The 19,674-nt window shown below is 40.5% G+C and overlaps 1 protein-coding gene across 4 annotated transcripts in view; it reads right to left on the reverse strand.

The window, feature by feature from the left end:
• Positions 1 to 19,674, reverse strand: part of LOC148845850 (vacuolar protein sorting-associated protein, putative (DUF1162)) — a 167,027-nt gene that overhangs the window by 20,140 nt on the left and 127,213 nt on the right. For all 4 annotated transcript variants that reach the window (XR_016102214.1, XM_088954901.1, XM_088954902.1 and 1 more), the window contains 3 exons: positions 4,768 to 5,041; positions 3,952 to 4,065; positions 3,787 to 3,870 (listed from right to left, as the gene is read on the reverse strand). Coding sequence is in view for 3 of the 4 variants with exons in the window: in XM_088954901.1 (XP_088811027.1) it covers positions 3,787 to 3,870; positions 3,952 to 4,065; positions 4,768 to 5,041 (472 nt within the window). In the remaining variant the exon portion in view is untranslated. The remainder of the gene's footprint in view (positions 1 to 3,786; positions 3,871 to 3,951; positions 4,066 to 4,767; positions 5,042 to 19,674) is intronic.

Here is a 19,674-nt window from a genome sequence, read left to right on the forward strand (position 1 = left end):
CATACCTCCGGAAATTTATTTTGGTCTTCTTCGACGACATTCTGGTTTATTCTAAATCATGGGAAGACCACCTATCTCATTTGAGAGTTGTTCTAACTGTATTATCCTCTAACAAATTATTTGCAAAAATGTCAAAATGTCAATTTGGGGTTTCGCAGGTCGAGTACTTGGGTCATGTGATTTCAGAACAAGGCGTGTCCGTTGATCCAGCCAAAATACAAGCTGTTCTCGCATGGCCTACACCGACATCAGCAAAGGGGGTCCGTGGCTTCCTCGGGTTAGCAGGATATTACCGGAAGTTCATCCGCGACTTCGGAAGCATTGCAGCTCCCTTAACCCAACTGTTGACCAAAGGGGGATTTCAATGGAACGAGGCAACAGAGCTGGCCTTTCAGCAATTGAAGAAGGCACTCACTTCACCGCCAATCCTACGTCTACCAGATTTCTCCCAACGGTTTGTGATTGAATGCGATGCGAGTGGAACCGGGATTGGCGCCATCCTCATCCAGCAAAACCGACCGGTGGCCTACTTCAGTGAAGCATTGAAAGGTTCAGCCTTGGCATTATCCACCTATGAGAAGGAGATGTTAGCTATTGTCAAAGCCGTTAAGAAATGGCGCCCATATCTGCTTGGGAAACCATTCACAGTCCGCACCGACCAAAAAAGTCTTAAATATTTACTCGAGCAGAGGATAACCACACCGGCACAAACGCGGTGGCTGCCAAAGATACTGGGCTACGACTATGAGATCGAGTATAAAAAAGGGGCTGAGAACCAAGGTGCGGATTCCTTGTCACGTATGGCTGAATTTCAGTTTCTTTCCATCTCTATACCACACGCAGACTGGTGGCCGACGCTACAAGAAGAGGTCAAACAAGACACCTTTTATGGGGAATTGATGAAAAAGCGACCCTCCCACAAGTTGCTTTAACGGGATGGGGTATGGTTCAAGGGGGACAAGATTTATTTGAGCCCCACCTCCACCTTGATTTCAAAGGTGGTGGCGGACTGCCACTCATCCCCTGTAGGGGGACACTTTGGGTTTCATAAGACCCTCTCTCGCATCAAGCACAGCTTCCTTTGGCCCCACATGCGTCGGACGGTGAAGGAGTTCTTGCAACAATGTGACGTATGTCAGCGCTTCAAAACAGATTGCATGAGACCAATGGGATTGCTTCAGCCATTACCAATTCCTACTCAAATGTGGACAGACATCTCCATGGACTTCATCGAATGATTGCCTTCCTCCAATGGGTACACGGTTATCATGGTAATTGTGGATCGGTTGACAAAATATGCCCACTTCATTCCCTTAAAACACCCATTCACTGCCACCACAGTCGCGAAGGCATTTGTTGCCAACGTTGTCCGCCTACACGGAGTACCAACATCCATTGTTAGCGACCGTGACAAGGTATTCATCAGCTCATTCTGGTAGACACTTTTTCAGATGCATGGGACGAAATTGTGTATGAGCTCCAGTTACCACCCCCAAACCGATGGGCAAACCGAAGTTGTTAACCGGACGTTGGAGCAATATCTACGGTGCTTTGCAAGTGACCAGCCGCGAAAATGGGTAGAGTGGGTTCCTTGGGCAGAATACAGCTACAACACCTCCACTCACTCTTCCACCAAAATGACACCCTTCGAAGCAGTCTACGGAATCCCACCCCCTAGTCTCCTGACCTATGTACCGGGTACAGCTCGAGTAGGGGCAGTTGACGAATACTTGCGTGATCGGGACATCATCCTACGCGAGCTACAACATAACCTCCAAGTAGCCCGGAACCGGATGAAATGTCAAGCGGACCAGCACCGACGAGAAGTCTCGTTCGTAGCAGGTGACTTCGTGTATGTGAAGCTACAGCCTTACCGGCAGACCTCGGTGGCGTTTCGGCGTTCCATGAAGCTCGCCCCACGTTATTTTGGGCCGTACCAAATCATTGATAAGATTGGTCCAATAGCCTACCGCTTAGCCTTGCCCCCCGGCTCTCAAATCCACAATGTGTTTCATGTCAGTTTGCTGCGGAAGCACTTGGGACCCATCACCCCTACTTCCACTCAGCTTCCTCCAATCTCGGATACTTCGACCATCCTACCCCAACCGGAAGCAATCCTGGATCGCCGTATTATTCACAAGGGCAAATACCGCCCAAAATCCGAAGTCTTGGTCAAATGGATTGGGGCGCCAGCTGAGGATGCAACCTGGGAGAATGAATGGCGCTTCAGAAAAGCTTATCCCGACTTCCTTGCGGACAAGGGTCCTTCAGGGGGGGAGGAGAATGATACGTGCATGCATGCAGCAGCCGAAGACCCGGTCAAAGTGGATAGCAGCAGAAGACCCGGTCATGTTAGCTCTTAGTTGGGATAAGCCTTATCCATTCAGTTTTAATTCTGTTAGAATAGATAAGTCTTCAATTCTGTTCCTAGATAAGTGCATTCTGTTTCCTAGATAAGTGCATTCTGTTTTTTTGTTGATAAGCTCCTAAGATTAAGGGGCAGTAGTTCCTATTTCTACTCCCAGTTTGTAGCACCATAAGGCTATAAATATAGCCTGAATGAATGGAGTTGGCATTGGCTTTTCTACAAACAAACTCTCTCTCTCTCTCTCTTCTCCTTATTCTAGATCCTTCTCCCTCTTGTTAGATAACTTGAGCAACACACTTGAATCTGTCAGGAGGACGACAAAACTAGTCCCCTCCTCTCCAGAAACCACTAACAACTGGGCTGAAATAGGTTTCTTTAACTATTCATACAATTCAGTTCTCCATACACACTGTGTATGGGAAAAAAGAGGTGACAAGAGGGAAAAGTCGAACCTTCTTTGATACCAAGAAGAAAAACAGCCTTTTGAAAAGAAAGGATTGTTTAAAAAGTTGCAGAAAATCAAAAGAAAGTAGCAGAAATCAGGTTTCAAGAGGAGAGAAGAAGAAGAAGAAGGTGGCGGCAACTAGGGTTCAGAGAGAGATTTTCGAACATAACCTTCTCTCTTACACCCCTAATTCCATTTCATTAAGTTAAACTTTAATAATTTACAGAGAGGCCCTTAGTTGGGCAGAAAAATAAAAACATAACACAAGAAAGAATAAAGCCCAGATTAAGGCCCATTATAGCAAAGAACATAAAAAACAAAGGATAAACAGCCTATGGGCCATTCGGTCCATCTTTTATACAAAGACTTTCATGGAGAATATGGTTTTCCTAGAGAATGTGATGAGTAAAATGAGATTTGGGGGGAGAAGGATATGGTGGGCAGAAGTATGCATTTCTTTGGTTCTTCCTATATTCCTGTTAATGGATCTTCCTTCATTTTTTTTTCTTTTTAGATTTTGAGACTGATTAGAGAAGGGGATTCTGTTATGTTTTATTCATTTTGAGGGGAGAAGGATATGGTGGGCAGAAGTATGGATTTCTTTTCTTCCTATATTCCTGTTAATGGATCTTCCTTCATATATATATATTTTTTCTTTTTAGATTTTGAGACTGATTAGAGAAGAGGATTCTGTTATGTTTTATTCACTTTGAGGTCAATAAACTTGTGTAAAGTATAGAAAAAGAGAATAGGGGATCAAGGGCAACTAAGACTTTGGAGTTGGATTACTAGTGCAGTTTCATTTAACATGGAGGTTAACTCATGTTCCTTTGAGCTTTGATATAAAGAATATCAAATCAAATTACAATTCAATATTGACTGCTGAGTAGGATAGTTTGAATGGAAGTCATAATGCAGTCAAACCACCAATATTACCATTTCTACTCTAACAGTTAGTAACCTAACAATGTACCTCTGTTGTTGAAGGTAAGCATATAGGTGTGTACTCCTTTACATGATCGAGAATGAATGATCCCAGGATTCGCTCACCAGGAACCTTATGATTTGCACATAAATATAGATTAGCATGTAAAACAATTCTTAAGTTTTTTTTAAAGAGAAAATGGGTTGACCATACCTCAACAACAAGACGATGAGGATAGCAAGGTTCATCCCAAGCATATGGACATGAAGTGTAAGAATGAACCATAGTCTCAAAGGTTTCACACTTTTGTTGGTAAATCTGTAACCTCTGAAAAATAGAAAATTTGCAAAATATACCTTTAACAAATCTGTATAAAAATAATATCAACATTAAAGAGAAAACTGATGTATAAAAATTCAAAATCATAACATTTACCACTAAAAGTTCTGTTTATTGGTAAGTAAGAAACATGAAACTAAAACTTAAAACAAATGCATGTGGTATATGAGGGGAATTATATGTATCTGTAGAGAAGAAACATCTATTAGGAATTATATGCTTACTTTTGATGAGACAGTCCACAAGGTAACTACTTGTGCAACCATTCAAGCTAAGGCTTGAACCTTATGGAACCATGTTCTTCCAAGTGTTGTTCTTATAAGTTATAACTACTGTTAATACAGGATAGCTCCATCAAAAGGTAAAAACATCAGAAAAGAAATGTAAGGAGAGAAAACATATGGGCTCTTTCCAATACATATATGGTGTACCATATCATGATTTAGTGAACCAAAAAGCAACACATCCAAATCCTAAATAACATGTATGTTCATGGGCAAGATGCATGTTTGAAAATAAGTTCATGCATACATGCAAGTTAACATTTATGTACAATACACTTGATTATTTGCAAGATTTGTATGGTTATACTAGGAAATATAACAAGTTTGTAATGCTTCTCTAAGAATTTTCCCTAAAATAATGTTTGCTACATTAACATTCACTCTCAAGCCTCCACCAATTACTTGCCTCCTTTGAGAAATTGTCAACTCTGTATGGCATAAAGCCAGTATTGTCATCAGAGAGAAGAATCAAGTATGTCCCTGACATTCCATGTGAGCTGTCAACAGTCCTTTTATCTTTGATAATGGAAACATCAGCATCCTGCACTTCAACCCGTATTGTGCTTAATGCACCAGAGACATTACGCATTTTCAACTGAGTATCACCAAGATGATCAGGAAGGAAGCTGCCTGACCATAACCATCCAGGTTCATTAAAACGTATTGAGATAAGCAAGTCCCTGCATTGTTGAGAGAATAATTAAGAAATGCATAAATAAAAATATATCCATACAAAAATTCCAGAAGTGAACGACTGTCAAAATCTTAAAATGTATCACAACTATAAGAACAAGAATAACCCAACAAGCATAAGCACAAGTAAAATTGAAATGTACATAAATAGAGTGATTTATTTACTTATGTATTATGTAGTATATGTATGTATTTGCAAGTCAAAGAGTAATTTATTTATCTATATTTTTTTGGTTTTTTTTGTTTATTTTAAAGATGGCGAATCAGGCATATTATATCCTATAGGATACCATTCAAGGTATCCTAATTCCAATCCCCACATCAACTTTTGTTTCCTGAACAACCTATCTCTACTTCATTGGGATGATTTAGGTGTGTCTACTCTATCATTATTTGAGACCTAAAAAATGGTAAAATCTCAACTGAAGAAAGCATATTCAAATCTGGGAACAGCCACTTTGTGTAAAATGTAGGTTAGGTTCTTCTCAGATGTGAATCAGTCTTCTAATATCAGGTTTAAAATCAGTAATTAACAGTGCAAATCAGATCTGAATAATAGTGCAAGAGCTGTGTATGTCGAAGAGAAGAGGTAAGAGAAGAAGTCGAATTATTCACCCTTCTCCTCTAACCCTATTTTATTAATTTCTAAAAATTAATGATGACAAGTATGCCCTTAAGTGGGCGGCCAGCTTGGCAATTACATAAAGAAAATAAAACAAGAACAAATAGCAAGCCCACTAAGTGAGGCCCATCAACATAAAATAAAAAATAAAGGATATCACACAAGCAGCTGTTAGGGCCCATTCGGCCCAGTATCTTTACACTCCCCCTCAAGCTGAGCATAGATGTTACTCATGCCCAGCTTGCTTATATAGTGTGTCAATTTCCCTTTGGGAACTCCCTTGGTCAAGATATCAGCCAGTTGCTCTTCAGATGTGATAAATGGAAAACAAACTTCTCCTGAAGAGACTCTTTCCCTTATGAAATGCCTATCAACCTCAATGTGCTTAGTTCTGTCATGTTGAACAAGATTATGTGCAATGTTGATAGCAGCTTGGTTGTCACAATAGAGCATCATTGGTTTCTCGTAGTCCACCCCCAATTCCTCTAGAAGGGATCGTAGCCATAGTAGTTCTGACACACCATGAGCCATTGCCCTGTATTCTGCTTCAGTTGAGGATCTAGCAACTACTGATTGTTTCTTACTTCTCCAAGACACAATTTTCCCAGCAACCAGAGCACAATAACTAGATGTGGACCTTCTGTCATCAATACATCCTGCCCAATCTGCATCAGTAAAGGCTTCCAACTTCATGTGACCATGCTTAGCAAATAGAATACCTTTCCCTGGAGTATCTTTCAAGTAGCACAAAACCCTTTCTGCAGCAGCTAGATGAGTATCTCTGGGAGAATGCATAAACTGACTAATAACACTTACTGCATAGGCAATATCTGGCTGAGTCATGCAGAGGTATAACAACCTCCCAAGCAATCTCTGAAACACTCCCTTATCAGACAAATGTTCGCCATTTGTGGCAGAAAGCTTATGATTAGGATCACTGGGAGTGGAGATAGGCTTAGCTCCAAGTTTACCAGTTTCAACAAGAAGATCAAGGACATATTTGTGCTGAGATATGAAGATACCATCCTTAGACCGAGCAACTTCAATACCCAAGAAATACCGAAGATCTCCCAAGTCTTTGATTTCAAATTCAGAGTTGAGAAATCCTTTTAGTTTACTGGCCTCTTCAATGTCATTATCCGTGACCACAATATCATCAACATAAACAATCAAGAAGGTCACCAGAGTGTTATTTCTCTTCAAGAACAATGTATGATCAGATTGTGTTTGAATGTAGCCAAAGGAGACAAGAGCAGCACGAAATCTCTCAAACCAAGCCCGAGGAGATTGTTTGAGACCATAAATGGATTTGTGTAGTTTACACACCTAGCCTTTCATTTCTTTCCCATACACCCCTGGAGGTAGAGACATATAGGCTTCTTCATGCAGATCTCCATTCAAGAAAGCATTTTAACATCAAACTGGTGTAGGGGCCAATCAAAGGTAGCTACTAGAGAAAGCAAGACCCTAACTGAAGTCATCTTAGCTACAGGAGCAAAGGTCTCAAGATAGTCAATGCCATACATTTGGGTGTAACCCTTGGCAACCAACCTAGCCTTATACCTCTCAACCGAGCCATAAGAGTGATATTTAATGGTAAACACCCATTTACACCCCACTGGTTCCTTCCCTTCCGGCAAGTCCACAATATCCTAGGTATGGTTCTTATATAATGCTTCAAGTTCATTCGTCATAGCATCCCTCCATTCAGGTTGAGATAATGCTTCTGGTACAAACCTGGGTATCACATGTGAAGAAACAGAAGCAAGAAAGTAGTAGGAAGGAGAGAGAAGGCTGTAAGATAAATGTTTGGAGATGTAATGGGCTGTACACTTCCGCTTGCCCTTGCGAAGAGCAATAGGAAGGTCAAGGTCAGGGACGGTCGAAGTTGGGTTGATAGAGGGCTGACCTGTTTCCTCAGGAACTGTGGGAGTGGCAAGATGCTCTTCTGAAGGAGTGGAAACAACCTGCATATGTCTGAATCTCCACCTTTGGTAACACCTCTGGAGAGTAGGAGCAGAAGCAAGAAGGGGATTAGGGGTGGCTCCAATGGAAGAGGTGGACACCCCATGATCAGACTCACAAGGGATGGGAAGAGGAACAACTGGAGACATAGCAAAGGGTTCATCAAATGTCTCCCCCTTAGGAGGAATACTAAAGAAAGGAGTCAACTCGGCAAAGGTGACATCCCGAGATACAAAGCGGTGCCACGAACTGGATCAAAACAACAATAATCCTTTTGTGTAGAGGCATATCCCAGAAACACACACTTATGAGCCTTAGGTTCAAATTTATGCTTTTGGTGACTATGAATATGCACATAACAAGTACTCCCAAATACACAGAGAGAGAGAGAGAGAGAGAAAAGAGATCCTCATCCGGGAAGAGAAGACTAAAGGGGGTTTTAAAGCCAAGGACCCTGGAGGGCATACGGTTGATTAGGTAGGTAGCAGTATGAACAACATCTCCCCAAAACCTTACAAGAACATGGGATGCAAATAAAAGGGATCTAGCAACCTGAACCACATGTCTGTTCTTTCTTTTCGCCACACCGTTTTGTTGTGGAGTGTAGGAACAAGAACTTTGATGAATAACCCCAAAAGTTTCAAGATAAGTGGAGAGGGTTTTCTCAAAATACTCCTTAGCACTGTCAGAGCGAAATATTTTGATATAGGTATTAAACTGGGTGAGGATGAGTTCATGAAAAATTTTCACAATAATTGGTACTTCATCCCAGGATTTCATGAGATAAATCCAAGTATAACGAGAATAATCATCAATAAAAAGGATAAAATACCTGTAGCCCCCCATGGTTGGCATGTGATATGGCCACACATCAGAGTGGATAATATGGAAAGGAGAAACAAATATTTTATTACTGATTGAATAAGAATGTCTACAATGCTTTGCTAGCTCACATGACTCACAATGAAGACTAGATAAAGACACTCCTTTAAACATATATGGGAATAGATGACTTAAAGCGGAAAAAGACAAATGACCACACCGAAAATGACATAACAAAATTTTGTTAACAAATTCTGACACAACTGACTCTAAAGCAACTCCATGAGGTGGTCCCAAGGCTTGATCTGGTGTGTCCAGCAGGTATATTCCGTTCGCCTCATGGCCACTCCCAATCGTCCTCTAAGACTGCAGGTCCTGAAAAACACAATGAGTGGGAAAGAAGGTTATGCTGCAGTTCATGGACTTTGTTAAGCTACTAACAAATAAAAGGTTTGTGTTAAGCTTAGGAACATGGAGAACAGAAGATAAGAACAGGGTGTCAGAGGTCTTTATATCTCCTTTACCAGAGATGGGGGCAAGTGACCCATCGGCAAGGAATATTTTCTCTTTCCCAGAGAGGAGATGATATGAACAAAAAAGGTTAGATAGGCTGGTCATATGGTCTGATGCACCGGAATCTATAATCCAAGGGAGTGTATGATTACCTGAAACTGAAGCATGATTTGTTGAGGCATATGTACCTGAGTGAGCAAAAGCCGATGAAGAGGATGTACTGTTGGAAGGGTGGGCTGAAGAAACTGTAGCTTTTAGGTGATTTAGGAGCCTCCCATACTTTTCAAAGTCTAACTTCATTGCAGCCAACTGCTCAATGGTTGATGTTTTCTCACTCTCCTTTCTTCCCCCTTCAGGTACTGTAGCAACATTAGCAGTCTTGAGTTTTCCCGCTTGACTGCCCTTGTTAGGATTGTTCTTAAACCTCTCAGGGAGTAATCTAGGGTGAAGTTTCCAGCAGGTGTCCTTGGTATGCCGTGGTTTCTTGCAATATTCACATACCTGCTCCCCCTTTTCAGTAGGCCCCTTAGATTTCATTCCCACATTTGCAAAGTGTTCTGTAGGTGGACTCTACAACTGAACTTGGCGTCTACTTTCTTCACTACTTATCATGGCATATGCCTGTGATAGAGTAACCTCATCTCTGGCCAAAATATTCTGTCTGATAATATCAAACTCAGGGTTGAGTCCAGTGAGAAACTCGAACACCCTATTACTCTCCACCATCTTTCTGTACATTTCAGCATCCTTTTTGCTCTCCCATACCACAGTTTCCATAACATCAATTTCCTGCCATAGGGATTTTAGTATCGAGTAGTAGATTGCTACACTCTTTTCCCCCTGTCTCAGGTTCTTCACATCACTTTTCAATTTGTATGCTTGGACTACATTCAATTTCTGTGAATAAGTCTTAGTTACATTGTCCCATATCTCCTTAGCAGACGACATCCAGAGATAGTGCTGGCTTATATGAGGTTGCATAGAGTTAACTAACCATCCTATAACGGTATAGTTCTCTTGCATCCATTTCTCAAATTCAGGATCTGTCTCTTCGGGTTTCACCTTACTGCCTGTGAGATACCCAAGTTTTCCTTTACTACGAACATAAATTTTTATAGACTGTGCCCAGGCAAGATAGTTCGTCCCATCTAGCTTAATCGTGGTAACACCAGTCAAAACAGAATCTACTGGAGCAGGTCCAAAAACCGGCACCTGCTTTAACTCACTTCCGTATGTCTCCATTAATCAAACGGAAATCAAAGAACTGAAATTTTAACTATGCAAACTTACTTGAAGTCAAACCAGAAATAGGGTGCTTGAAAAACTAGGGTTTTGCTCCGCCCAGCAGATGGGAGGAAGAGAGAAGATGGTGCTGCACCAACCAGACTGACCCAAACTCTTCCTAACCTGAACCGCCCTCCTTTAGCAGTCACAAGACACCTTCCAAGCACAGAGTGCCACACCCAAGCTTCACCTTTCCTGGTAACTTCGAAAATCTCTAGTTGGCTAGGGTTTCGGGCAGCAACAAAACAACATTAGTTCTTGGCAAAATCCGGCCAAAACTTAAATCTCCAAATCCTTCTACCAACTAGGCAAGTGATTCTCTATACTATAGAGAACCTATCTCTCCATACACTCTTGATTTTAGAGTGTACAGGAACGAAGAAAAAGGAAGAAAGAAGAATTGAACCCGCTCTGATACCAAGCTGTGAATCAGTCTTCTAATATCAGGTTTAAAATCAGTAATTAACAGTGCAAATCAGATCTGAATAATAGTGCAAGAGCTGTGTATGTTGAAGAGAAGAGGTAAGAGAAGAAGTTGAATTATTCACCCTTCTCCTCTAACCCTATTTTATTAATCTCTAAAAATTAATGATGACAAGTATGCCCTTAAGTGAGTGGCCAGCTTGGCAATTACATAAAGAAAATAAAACAAGAACAAATAACAGGCCCACTAAGTGAGGCCCATCAACATAAAATAAAAAATAAAGGATATCACACAAGCAGCTGTTAGGGCCCATTCGGCCCAGTCTCTTTACATTCTCCAGTCCAACTCTCCCAAAACCTCATACAGCCAGCACTGACATTAATACATGATTAAACCTTTTTTCATTTTAGTATTAACAGAGTCAAGTTTGATCCCAAAACCTCAAATGGTTTATAAGAAAAACATCACATATCTAGTAATCATTTTACTAAAGACGTGGATAGATTAGACGAAGGAAATAAGAAGGAAGAAAAGATGAGAGAGAAAAAACAGAAAGTCAATCTGCTGACTTAAGTGTCTTTATTAACCAGAGAGTATCTATTATGTTTTATAATGATAACTACAGTTGCATAAATACCCTCACTTAAACACAGCAAGTATTCTAATGCTCCCCCTCAAGCTGAGCATGCATATCTGTCATGCCTAGCTTGCCCAATATACCCATAAGTTTGTTCCTCACGACTCCCTTAATAAGAACATCAGCCAATTGACAATCTAATTTGATATATACCAAACAAATCTCTCCTGATAGAATCTTCTCTCTCACAAAATGTCAATCCACCTTAATGCATTTGGTACTATCATATTGCAAAAGGAATAAGAGCAACGTTGATTGGCACTTGATTGTCATAATATAGATTCAATGGCTCTTCAATCTTCATGCCTAAATCTTTTAGAAGAACTATCAACCAAGCAGTTCTGTCATCCCATGAGCAGCAGCTCTGTACCCTGCCTTAGGACTAGACCTGGGCAACTACCTGCTTCTTGCTTCTCCAGAATACTAAATTCCATCCTACAAAGGTGCAATGTCCTGATGTAGCGTGTCTATATCCTTAGAGCTAGCCAAATGTTAAGTTGACTGTTTTTATGTATTGTTGGTTCGACTGATAAGTGTACATGTTAGTTAGTTTTGGGTTTTAAGCTGTTAGGTACCGGGCCTTTGTTATTGGGTCTAAGTCTGTTTAGTGTTTTAAGCAGTCTGGGTGTCCCATCACTAATCAGGGGCATTCCAGACATTTCATGTAACACTGTATTGTAATCTACTATAAATAATAGTACTGTCGACTGGGTTACTCAGTTCGACATTCTCAGCACTTGTTTGCCTTCACCTCTCTTCTACTACTTCAGCTACAACCTTTCAGCAAACATGGTATCAGAGCATTGAGTGATCTTCTGGTTACAACCGACGCCAACTCTTCTCTCTTGCTTTCTTTCTCTCTTTTTTTTATCCTGGTTGCTGCGGAGAAACCCTAGGGTTGCCATAGAACAGAACAAGGTTCGAACCTAGGGTTTCCCTTGGTTGTAGGGCACAAGGGAAATAAGACCCAGAAGTTGATGTCCTACTAGACTGCTTCTAGTAGTTAGTAGCCATTCGGCTGCTAAGAGAGGTCTCTATAGGACAGACCTTGGTTGAGGACTGATTTCAGCAGTCCTAGTATTGGTCGTAGGGGTGAGCACTCTCTACAGTAGCAGAAGTCGAAGCCCAAGAGAAGTCTGCATAGTGCAGTGGTGGAGAGCCCTCAATTTCAGGTTGGTTACTAGCTCACAAAATTCTAACTGGTCCACTTCTGCACTGTGACCACTTCAGCTAGTCTGAAACAGTGTTATCTACACCAAGTCTGCAACCAAGATGTCTTCAATATCCGGAGAGGTCTCTTCTAGGGATAACAGACCTGGTGAGAGGTCTTCAAATCTGGAGAACCCGAATCTGCACAGCTTGCAGATTACAAGTGTGTTGCTGGATGAATGCAACTTCAGGGAGTGGTCCGTTTCTGCAATGCTTTTTATTACTTCCCGTGAACTCATAGGTTATTTAGATGGGAAGAAGGAACCCAAAGTTGGCAGTGTGGCGCAAGGAGAATGCCACAGTTATGTCCTGGCTGCTTGCTTCTACGGCTCCACGAGTTGCTAGGACTGTTCAACACTTTCCCACAGCAGCTAAGAATTGGGAAAAAGTGTCAAAAACCTAAGGACAGAAGAAAAACAATGCTAGAATTTACAGGTTGAACCAAGACATTGTTACTTTAAGGCAAGGGGATATGACAGTTGCAACATATTTTGCAACTCTGGAAGGACTGTGGGAAGAACTTGATCATCACTTGATTCTGGATTAGGAGAATGCCAAGGACAAGGAGAGACATGATAAGCAGATTGAAGAGAGCAGAGCCTTTAAGTTCTTGGCTGGCCTGGACCCAGTGTATGAGGGCATAAGGTCACAAATTCTTGGAAGAGATGAAATGCCCGAGCTACATCATGTTTATTATATGGTAAGGAATGAAGAGGTCAGGAGAAAGGAGATGCAAGTTGACACTCAGATGCAACCAGCTGAACAATCTGTAGAACATTCAGCCCTGATTTCTACAAATCAAAAGGGGAACAAATATCCAGACAAAAGGCATCTTAAGTGCACTCATTGTGGAGGTGAAAGACATGTAAAAGAAAAGTGTTGGGTCCTGTATTCTCACTTGAAGCCAGCTGCATTGAGAAAAGACAAGAAGCAACAGAAGGGTCAAGCGGCAAGTGGAAACCTTGTCACTAGTAGCAATGGTGATAGCTCACAGAGTATAACAACAATGGCTTCTTCTTCCATGGGGCAGGTTGCTAATTCCTCTAGCACCGGTACCCTGGGCTTCACTGCTAGTGAGCTAGAGGTCCTTAGTCGGGCTTTCGCCCGTCTAAGGAATAACTCTTTTGCTTCCACCTCTCTTGCCAGATTAGGTATAGTCTCTGCCTTTAGTGCAACTAGTCCTATTGACTCTACTTCTTGGGTTATTGATTCCGGTGCAACTGACCACATGACACATATGTCCTCCTTATTCTCTTCATATCACTTGTTGTCTGGTCAGGATAAGATGAGAGTTGCTGATGGGTCTTTCTCCACCATCTCTGGCAAAGGGGTGGTTGACCTAAGCAAGGACCTCTCTCTTAAATCAGTTCTGCATGTTCCTAGTCTTACCTCAAATCTTTTGTCTGTTTCAAAACTTACCAAAAATTTGAACTGTACAATAACCTTTTTTCCTACTCATTGTGTCTTTCAGGACAGATTGACGAGGAGAACGATTGGGAGCGGTCATGAGTATGGAGGCCTCTACTATTTTAATGCAGACATCGATTCAGCCTTACAAGCATTTGTTGCTAGTGGTCCGGAGAATGTGGAGTCAATAGCTAGGTTGCATCTTTGGCATGCTAGGCTAGGTCATTTACCTTTTCTTCAATGGAAGTGTTGTTTCCCAAATTGTTTAAGGGCATTCCAAGTCAGAGTTTAGTCTGTGAAGTATGTCAACTGTCAAAACAATGTAGAACTTTTTATCTAGTTTCCGGTAATGAAATTCAAGCTCCTTTTGATTTGGTTCATTCTGATGTTTGGGGCCCTTCACCTATTGTTTCTATTGATGGCTTTCGTTACTTTATCAGTTTTATTGACCACTACTCTCGATGCACATGGATCTACCTATTAAAAGGCGAGATGAAGTGCCACGGATAACCATGGCATTTTGCAAAATGATTGAAACACAATTTGACAAGAAGATTAAGCAATTCCGATCAGATAATGTTGCTGAATATTTTGAAAAATCCTTGAACTTGTTCATGGAAGGTGCTGGCATGCTACATCAATCATCTTGTGCTAATACCCCTCAATAGAATGGGGTTGCTGAGCGCAAGAATAGACATCTATTGAAGACAACTCAAGCCTTACTATTCTAGCACAAGGTTCCCAAGCACTACTGGTCTCAAGCAGTACTTACTGCATCATATCTGATAAATCGGATGCCATCTAAGGTGTTGGGTATAAAAACCCCTTTCTCTGTTCTGTGTCCTACCCTTCCAGACTTTCCTCTTCATCCTAGGGTCTTTGGTTGTGTATGTTTTATACATGTAAAGGATCCAAAGAAGACCAAGCTGGATCCTAGGGCTACGAAAGGAATTTTTTTGGGGTACTCTCCTACACAAAAAGGTTACAAGTGTTATGATCCTATCACCAAGAGAAAGTATGTCACCAGAGATGTGGTCTTTTTTGAGTCTCAACCCTACTTTCAGTCTTCCCAGAATCCTCTTCAGGGGGAGACTAGTGGGATGGAAGAGGATTTTTATTCTCCCTTCTTTTTTGTTCCTCTATTTGCCTCGGGCCTTCCATCCCCTCCTTCTACTCCTCCTAGTTGTGGCATCCCAGGTGAACCTAGTGAGGCTCCCACTGTGCCTCCTACCTCTCCTGATACTGTAGATGATCCTGAGGGCTCTAGTAGGCAACAGAAAGATATAAAAATCACCTACAAAAGAAGAAAAAAGGGCCCTCAAACTCATGACAACAACCAGTTGGACTCGGATCAATCTGTCTCCGCAATCCAAGGTAATCCCAACACACATACTTCTAATTTGGATCTTCCTATTGCTCTTCGTAAGTCTATCCGTTCTTGTACTACTCGACACCCCATTGCTGATTTTGTTTCTTACTCACGTTTATCTCCATCCTATCACTCCTTTGTGTCTGCTATTTCCTCTGTACATGTTCCTTCTAGGTACTCAGAGGCTGTGTCTGACCCAAGGTGGAAAGAAGCTATGAATGAAGAGATGAAAGCTTTAACGAAAGCAAGGACTTGGGAATTAGTGGATCTGCAAGAAGGGAAGAGCACTGTCGGGTACAAGTGGGTGTTCACTGTAAAGCATAGGGAGGACGGGTCCATTGAAAGGTACAAGGCCTGGCTTGTGGCAAAGGGGTTTACTCAAAAAGAAGGGATTGACTACAAAGAAAGATTTGCTCCAGTTGCGAAGCTCAACACAATTCGGGTTTTACTGTCATTAGCAGCAAATTTTTCATGGGAACTCCATCAGCTGGATGTGAAGAATGCCTTCCTAAATGGTGATCTTCATGAAGAGGTATTTATGGACCCTCCACCAGGCTACGACTTTGATAAAAAGGTGTGTAAATTGAGGAAAGCATTATATGGCCTAAAGCAGTCTCCTCGTGCATGGTTTGAGAGGCTTTGTGGGGCCATGAAGAAAGTGGGGTACACTCAGAGTGGTGCAGACCATACCTTGTTTATAAGGAGACAGGATAGCAAACTTACAACACCCATTGTTTATGTGGATGATATGGTGATTACTGGAAATGACTTGGAAGAGATCAAAAGACTAAAGGAATTTTTAGCTTCTGAATTTGAGATCAAAGACTTGGGCCATTTGAGATACTTTCTTGGGATTGAAGCTGCTAGGTCAAGAGAGGGGATCTATATATGTCAGCGGAAGTATGTACTTGACCTCCTAGAAGAGACAGGCATGATAGGGTGTAAACCAGTAGATACTCCAATAGAACAGAACCATGGTCTATAGGAATCAGTAGGGGAGGACTACTGTGATAAAGAGAGATACCAAAAATTGGTAGGGAAGTTGATATATCTATCTCTCACCTGACCAGATATTGCTTATGCTGTGCATGTTGTCAATCAGTTCATGCACTCTCTAAAGATCCCTCATATGAGAGCAGTTGAAAGGATTCTCAGGTACTTGAAGACTTGCCCGAGAAAGGGAATTCTGTTCAAAAAACACAATAAAATTGAAATTGAAGCTTATACTGATATAGATTGGGCCGGTTCTGCTGGGGACAGAAAATCAACTTTAGGATATTATACATTTGTTGGAGGGAACCTGGTTACATGGCGGAGTAAGAAGCAGAATGTGGTTGCTAGATCAAGTGCGGAGGCTGAATATCGAGCTATGGCTCATGGTGTTGCTGAACTTCTGTGGCTTAGGACCCTTCTTGGTGAGCTTGGCATAAAAGCTAAGGGTCCTCTCAGGCTGTACTGTGACAACAAGGCTGCCATCAACATTGCAAATAACCTAGTGCAACATGACAGGACGAAACATATTGAGATTGATCGACATTTTGTTAGAGAGAATAGTCTCGGGAGAACTCTGCATTCCTTATACTCCATCCGAGATGCAGATTGCAGATGTACTGACTAAAGGGTTGGCTGCAACAAAATTCTTGGACCTTCTTGGCAAGCTAAACATGACTGACATCCATGCTTAGCTTGAGGGGGAGTGTACATGTTAGTTAGTATTGGGTTTTAAGCTGTTAGGTACTGGGCCTTTGTTATTGGGCCTAAGCCTGTTTAGTGTTTTAAGCAGTCTGGGTGTCCCATCACTAATCAAGGGCATTCCAGACATTTCATGTAACACTGTATTGTAATCTACTATAAATAATAGTACTGTTGAGTGGGTTACTCAGTTCGACATTCTCAACACTTGTTTTCCTTCACCTCTACTTCAGCTACAACCTTTCAGCAAACACCAAATATGCATTTGTAAAGGCTTCTGTTCTAAGATGTCATGGTTGGAATAAAGAATACCATGGTCAGGTGACCCTTTCAAGTTTCAAGTAAGATAGGACCCTCTTTGCTGCAATAGGATGAGAACAACACACTGATGCATTATGCATATGTTGACTAATAACACTATTAACATTGTTTTTTTCTGTGTAACTAATTATTTGGTTGATCTTATTAGAATTATTTGCACTTTTGCTTGAACTTACTCCATTATGTAGTTTTTAACACTTAATGTCTACAAGACAACTTCATAACGTATTATTTTGTCTAAGAACCTTAGTTCCTTGGCTTTGTTTGATGGTTTGCACAAGGTAACAATCTGAAAAGGTGTATCTGCACTACTTTTACTATACAGAAGCTGAAGAGTCAAAATTGGGATTTTCTGAAATATTATGTATTTTTGGATAATAGGGGTATTTTCATCATTTTATAATTTTCAGCGGGATCAAATGATAGGGTCTGGTTTGTCTACTTATGGTTTGTTTATACTTAAAGTTTTAGAGTCTTTGAATAAGTAGTTTAAGAATTAATTAAGTCTTCTTTGAATTGAATAAGATCATAGCAATTCAGTTTAAGTCCAACTAAGATTCTTATGAGTCTATAGTCTTGAGTTCTAGGATTCTTATGAGTCTACAGTCTATAAATATGTATAGACACTAAGCACAAATGTTAAAGAAGTTTATTGAGTTTTCTTGAACTTATGCTAATTATGGTGACTGAATCCCCCCTAGAGTGATTCTATGTAACATGTGGGTGATTCCGGGTATTCTCTCTCTTCTCTCTCCTTGTTTTCTTTCTCATTCCTTCAAGAAGCCTTTACAGTCATTAGCAGCCACAAGATTCTAAACAAAGGTCGCTCATTCAACATTCTCCTAGGAATGGAATTGATCTGGTCCTACATCAGTTGGTTTCAGAGCTAATGATTATTCACCATGTTCTTTGATAATTAATGATTATTTACCTTGTTCTCACAAAGTGATCAATTGTAGAGACCTAGTTTACCTTTTAAACAATCTTACAGCTCTAGAATCAATGATGGTTGGGTTTTTGAACCATAAAAAGGGTCTCTGATTAGCTTATCTGAGAAGATGATTGAATAAAACAGATATAATAATGTCAACTACAGGAGAAAGGTTTTCAAAAATGTTAAAAGAGAGGGAAATGCCAGATTATAAACGAGATAATGATCCACATGTATTCATTGATTGGGTTGCTGAAGAATTTTTGCTTTGATCACAAGTAGCATGATATGTCTGACAAACAAAGGATTAGATTTGCACACATGAAGTTGAGGGGTCGTGGAATTGACTAATCTCAAATAAGGTATGCTATCTGTAATTTCATACATGTATAAGTTTGATCAATTATCTATTAGATGTCACACTAGAGTAAGTGAAAGGCACAAATTAGCTCATTTTAGGAATTGACTAAGGGATGATATCAAGAAGAAATTGTTCGCAGTGCAAGTTTATGACTTAGATCATGCTTTTGACTTGGCTCTCAAGGTAGAGACGAAGCAACTGCATTTTTTTTTATAAGTAATATTTCATTAGAACTAACAAACAAACTATTTACATAAGAAGATAACCATGGAGGTTGGAGCGACTACCATTCTTGAGAGTTTTCAAAACCTTTGGCTTCCTGAGTAATTCTATGAGCAGCTAATAAAAGTCCTGGGAAGATAATTAACATTAGCTTTAAGAAAAAAATTCAAAACAGAAAATATCTGATCCAAAAGACCATGTGGCTCCAGTCTAACTCCAAACCAGAAGCAACTGCTTACAACAAAGAATTTGAAATCAATAGGAAGAAGGTATAAAATTGAAGATAAAGCAGATGATTCCTTGCATGTTGATGCCTATAAAATTGAAGATAAAGCAGAATGAAGCCAAATAACCATAGTTTCAACTTATAGAAGTTAAACACTGAAGATCAAGAGGGTGTGGGTCAGGAAAAGATGAAAATTGTTGAAGAAGTTTCCAACACCCATGATCAGATTGAGGTTAATGATTAAGAAGAGAGAGAGATGGTGCAAGTTGAAGAAATTCAGGTACAAGATATAAATGTGCTGGTTGTAGTAGATCTTAGTAAGGAATTAGGTCATGACATTATGTTACAACTTCAATTGGAACCAATTCAACAATTACAAGTTGACATAGCACAAGATCCACTAACATCCATAATGGAACAAGTCCTAGAGTTTGCTAAAGAACAAAAGGTAGATGGACAAATAGAGATAGTAATTCTCAAACCAGAGATTGAAGTTCCAAATGCTGCAGTTGAGATTTTTGATATGAAAGTTCATAGCATAGTTCACAATATGGATGATATTTGGCGATATCCCCGAAATATCCTTGTTGCTAGGTGGTGATACAAAATCTTCTG

This window comes from Nelumbo lutea, chromosome 7 (assembly GCF_056320005.1).
Source record: "Nelumbo lutea isolate HS-2025 chromosome 7, American lotus-T2T, whole genome shotgun sequence".
Taxonomy (NCBI): domain Eukaryota; kingdom Viridiplantae; phylum Streptophyta; class Magnoliopsida; order Proteales; family Nelumbonaceae; genus Nelumbo; species Nelumbo lutea.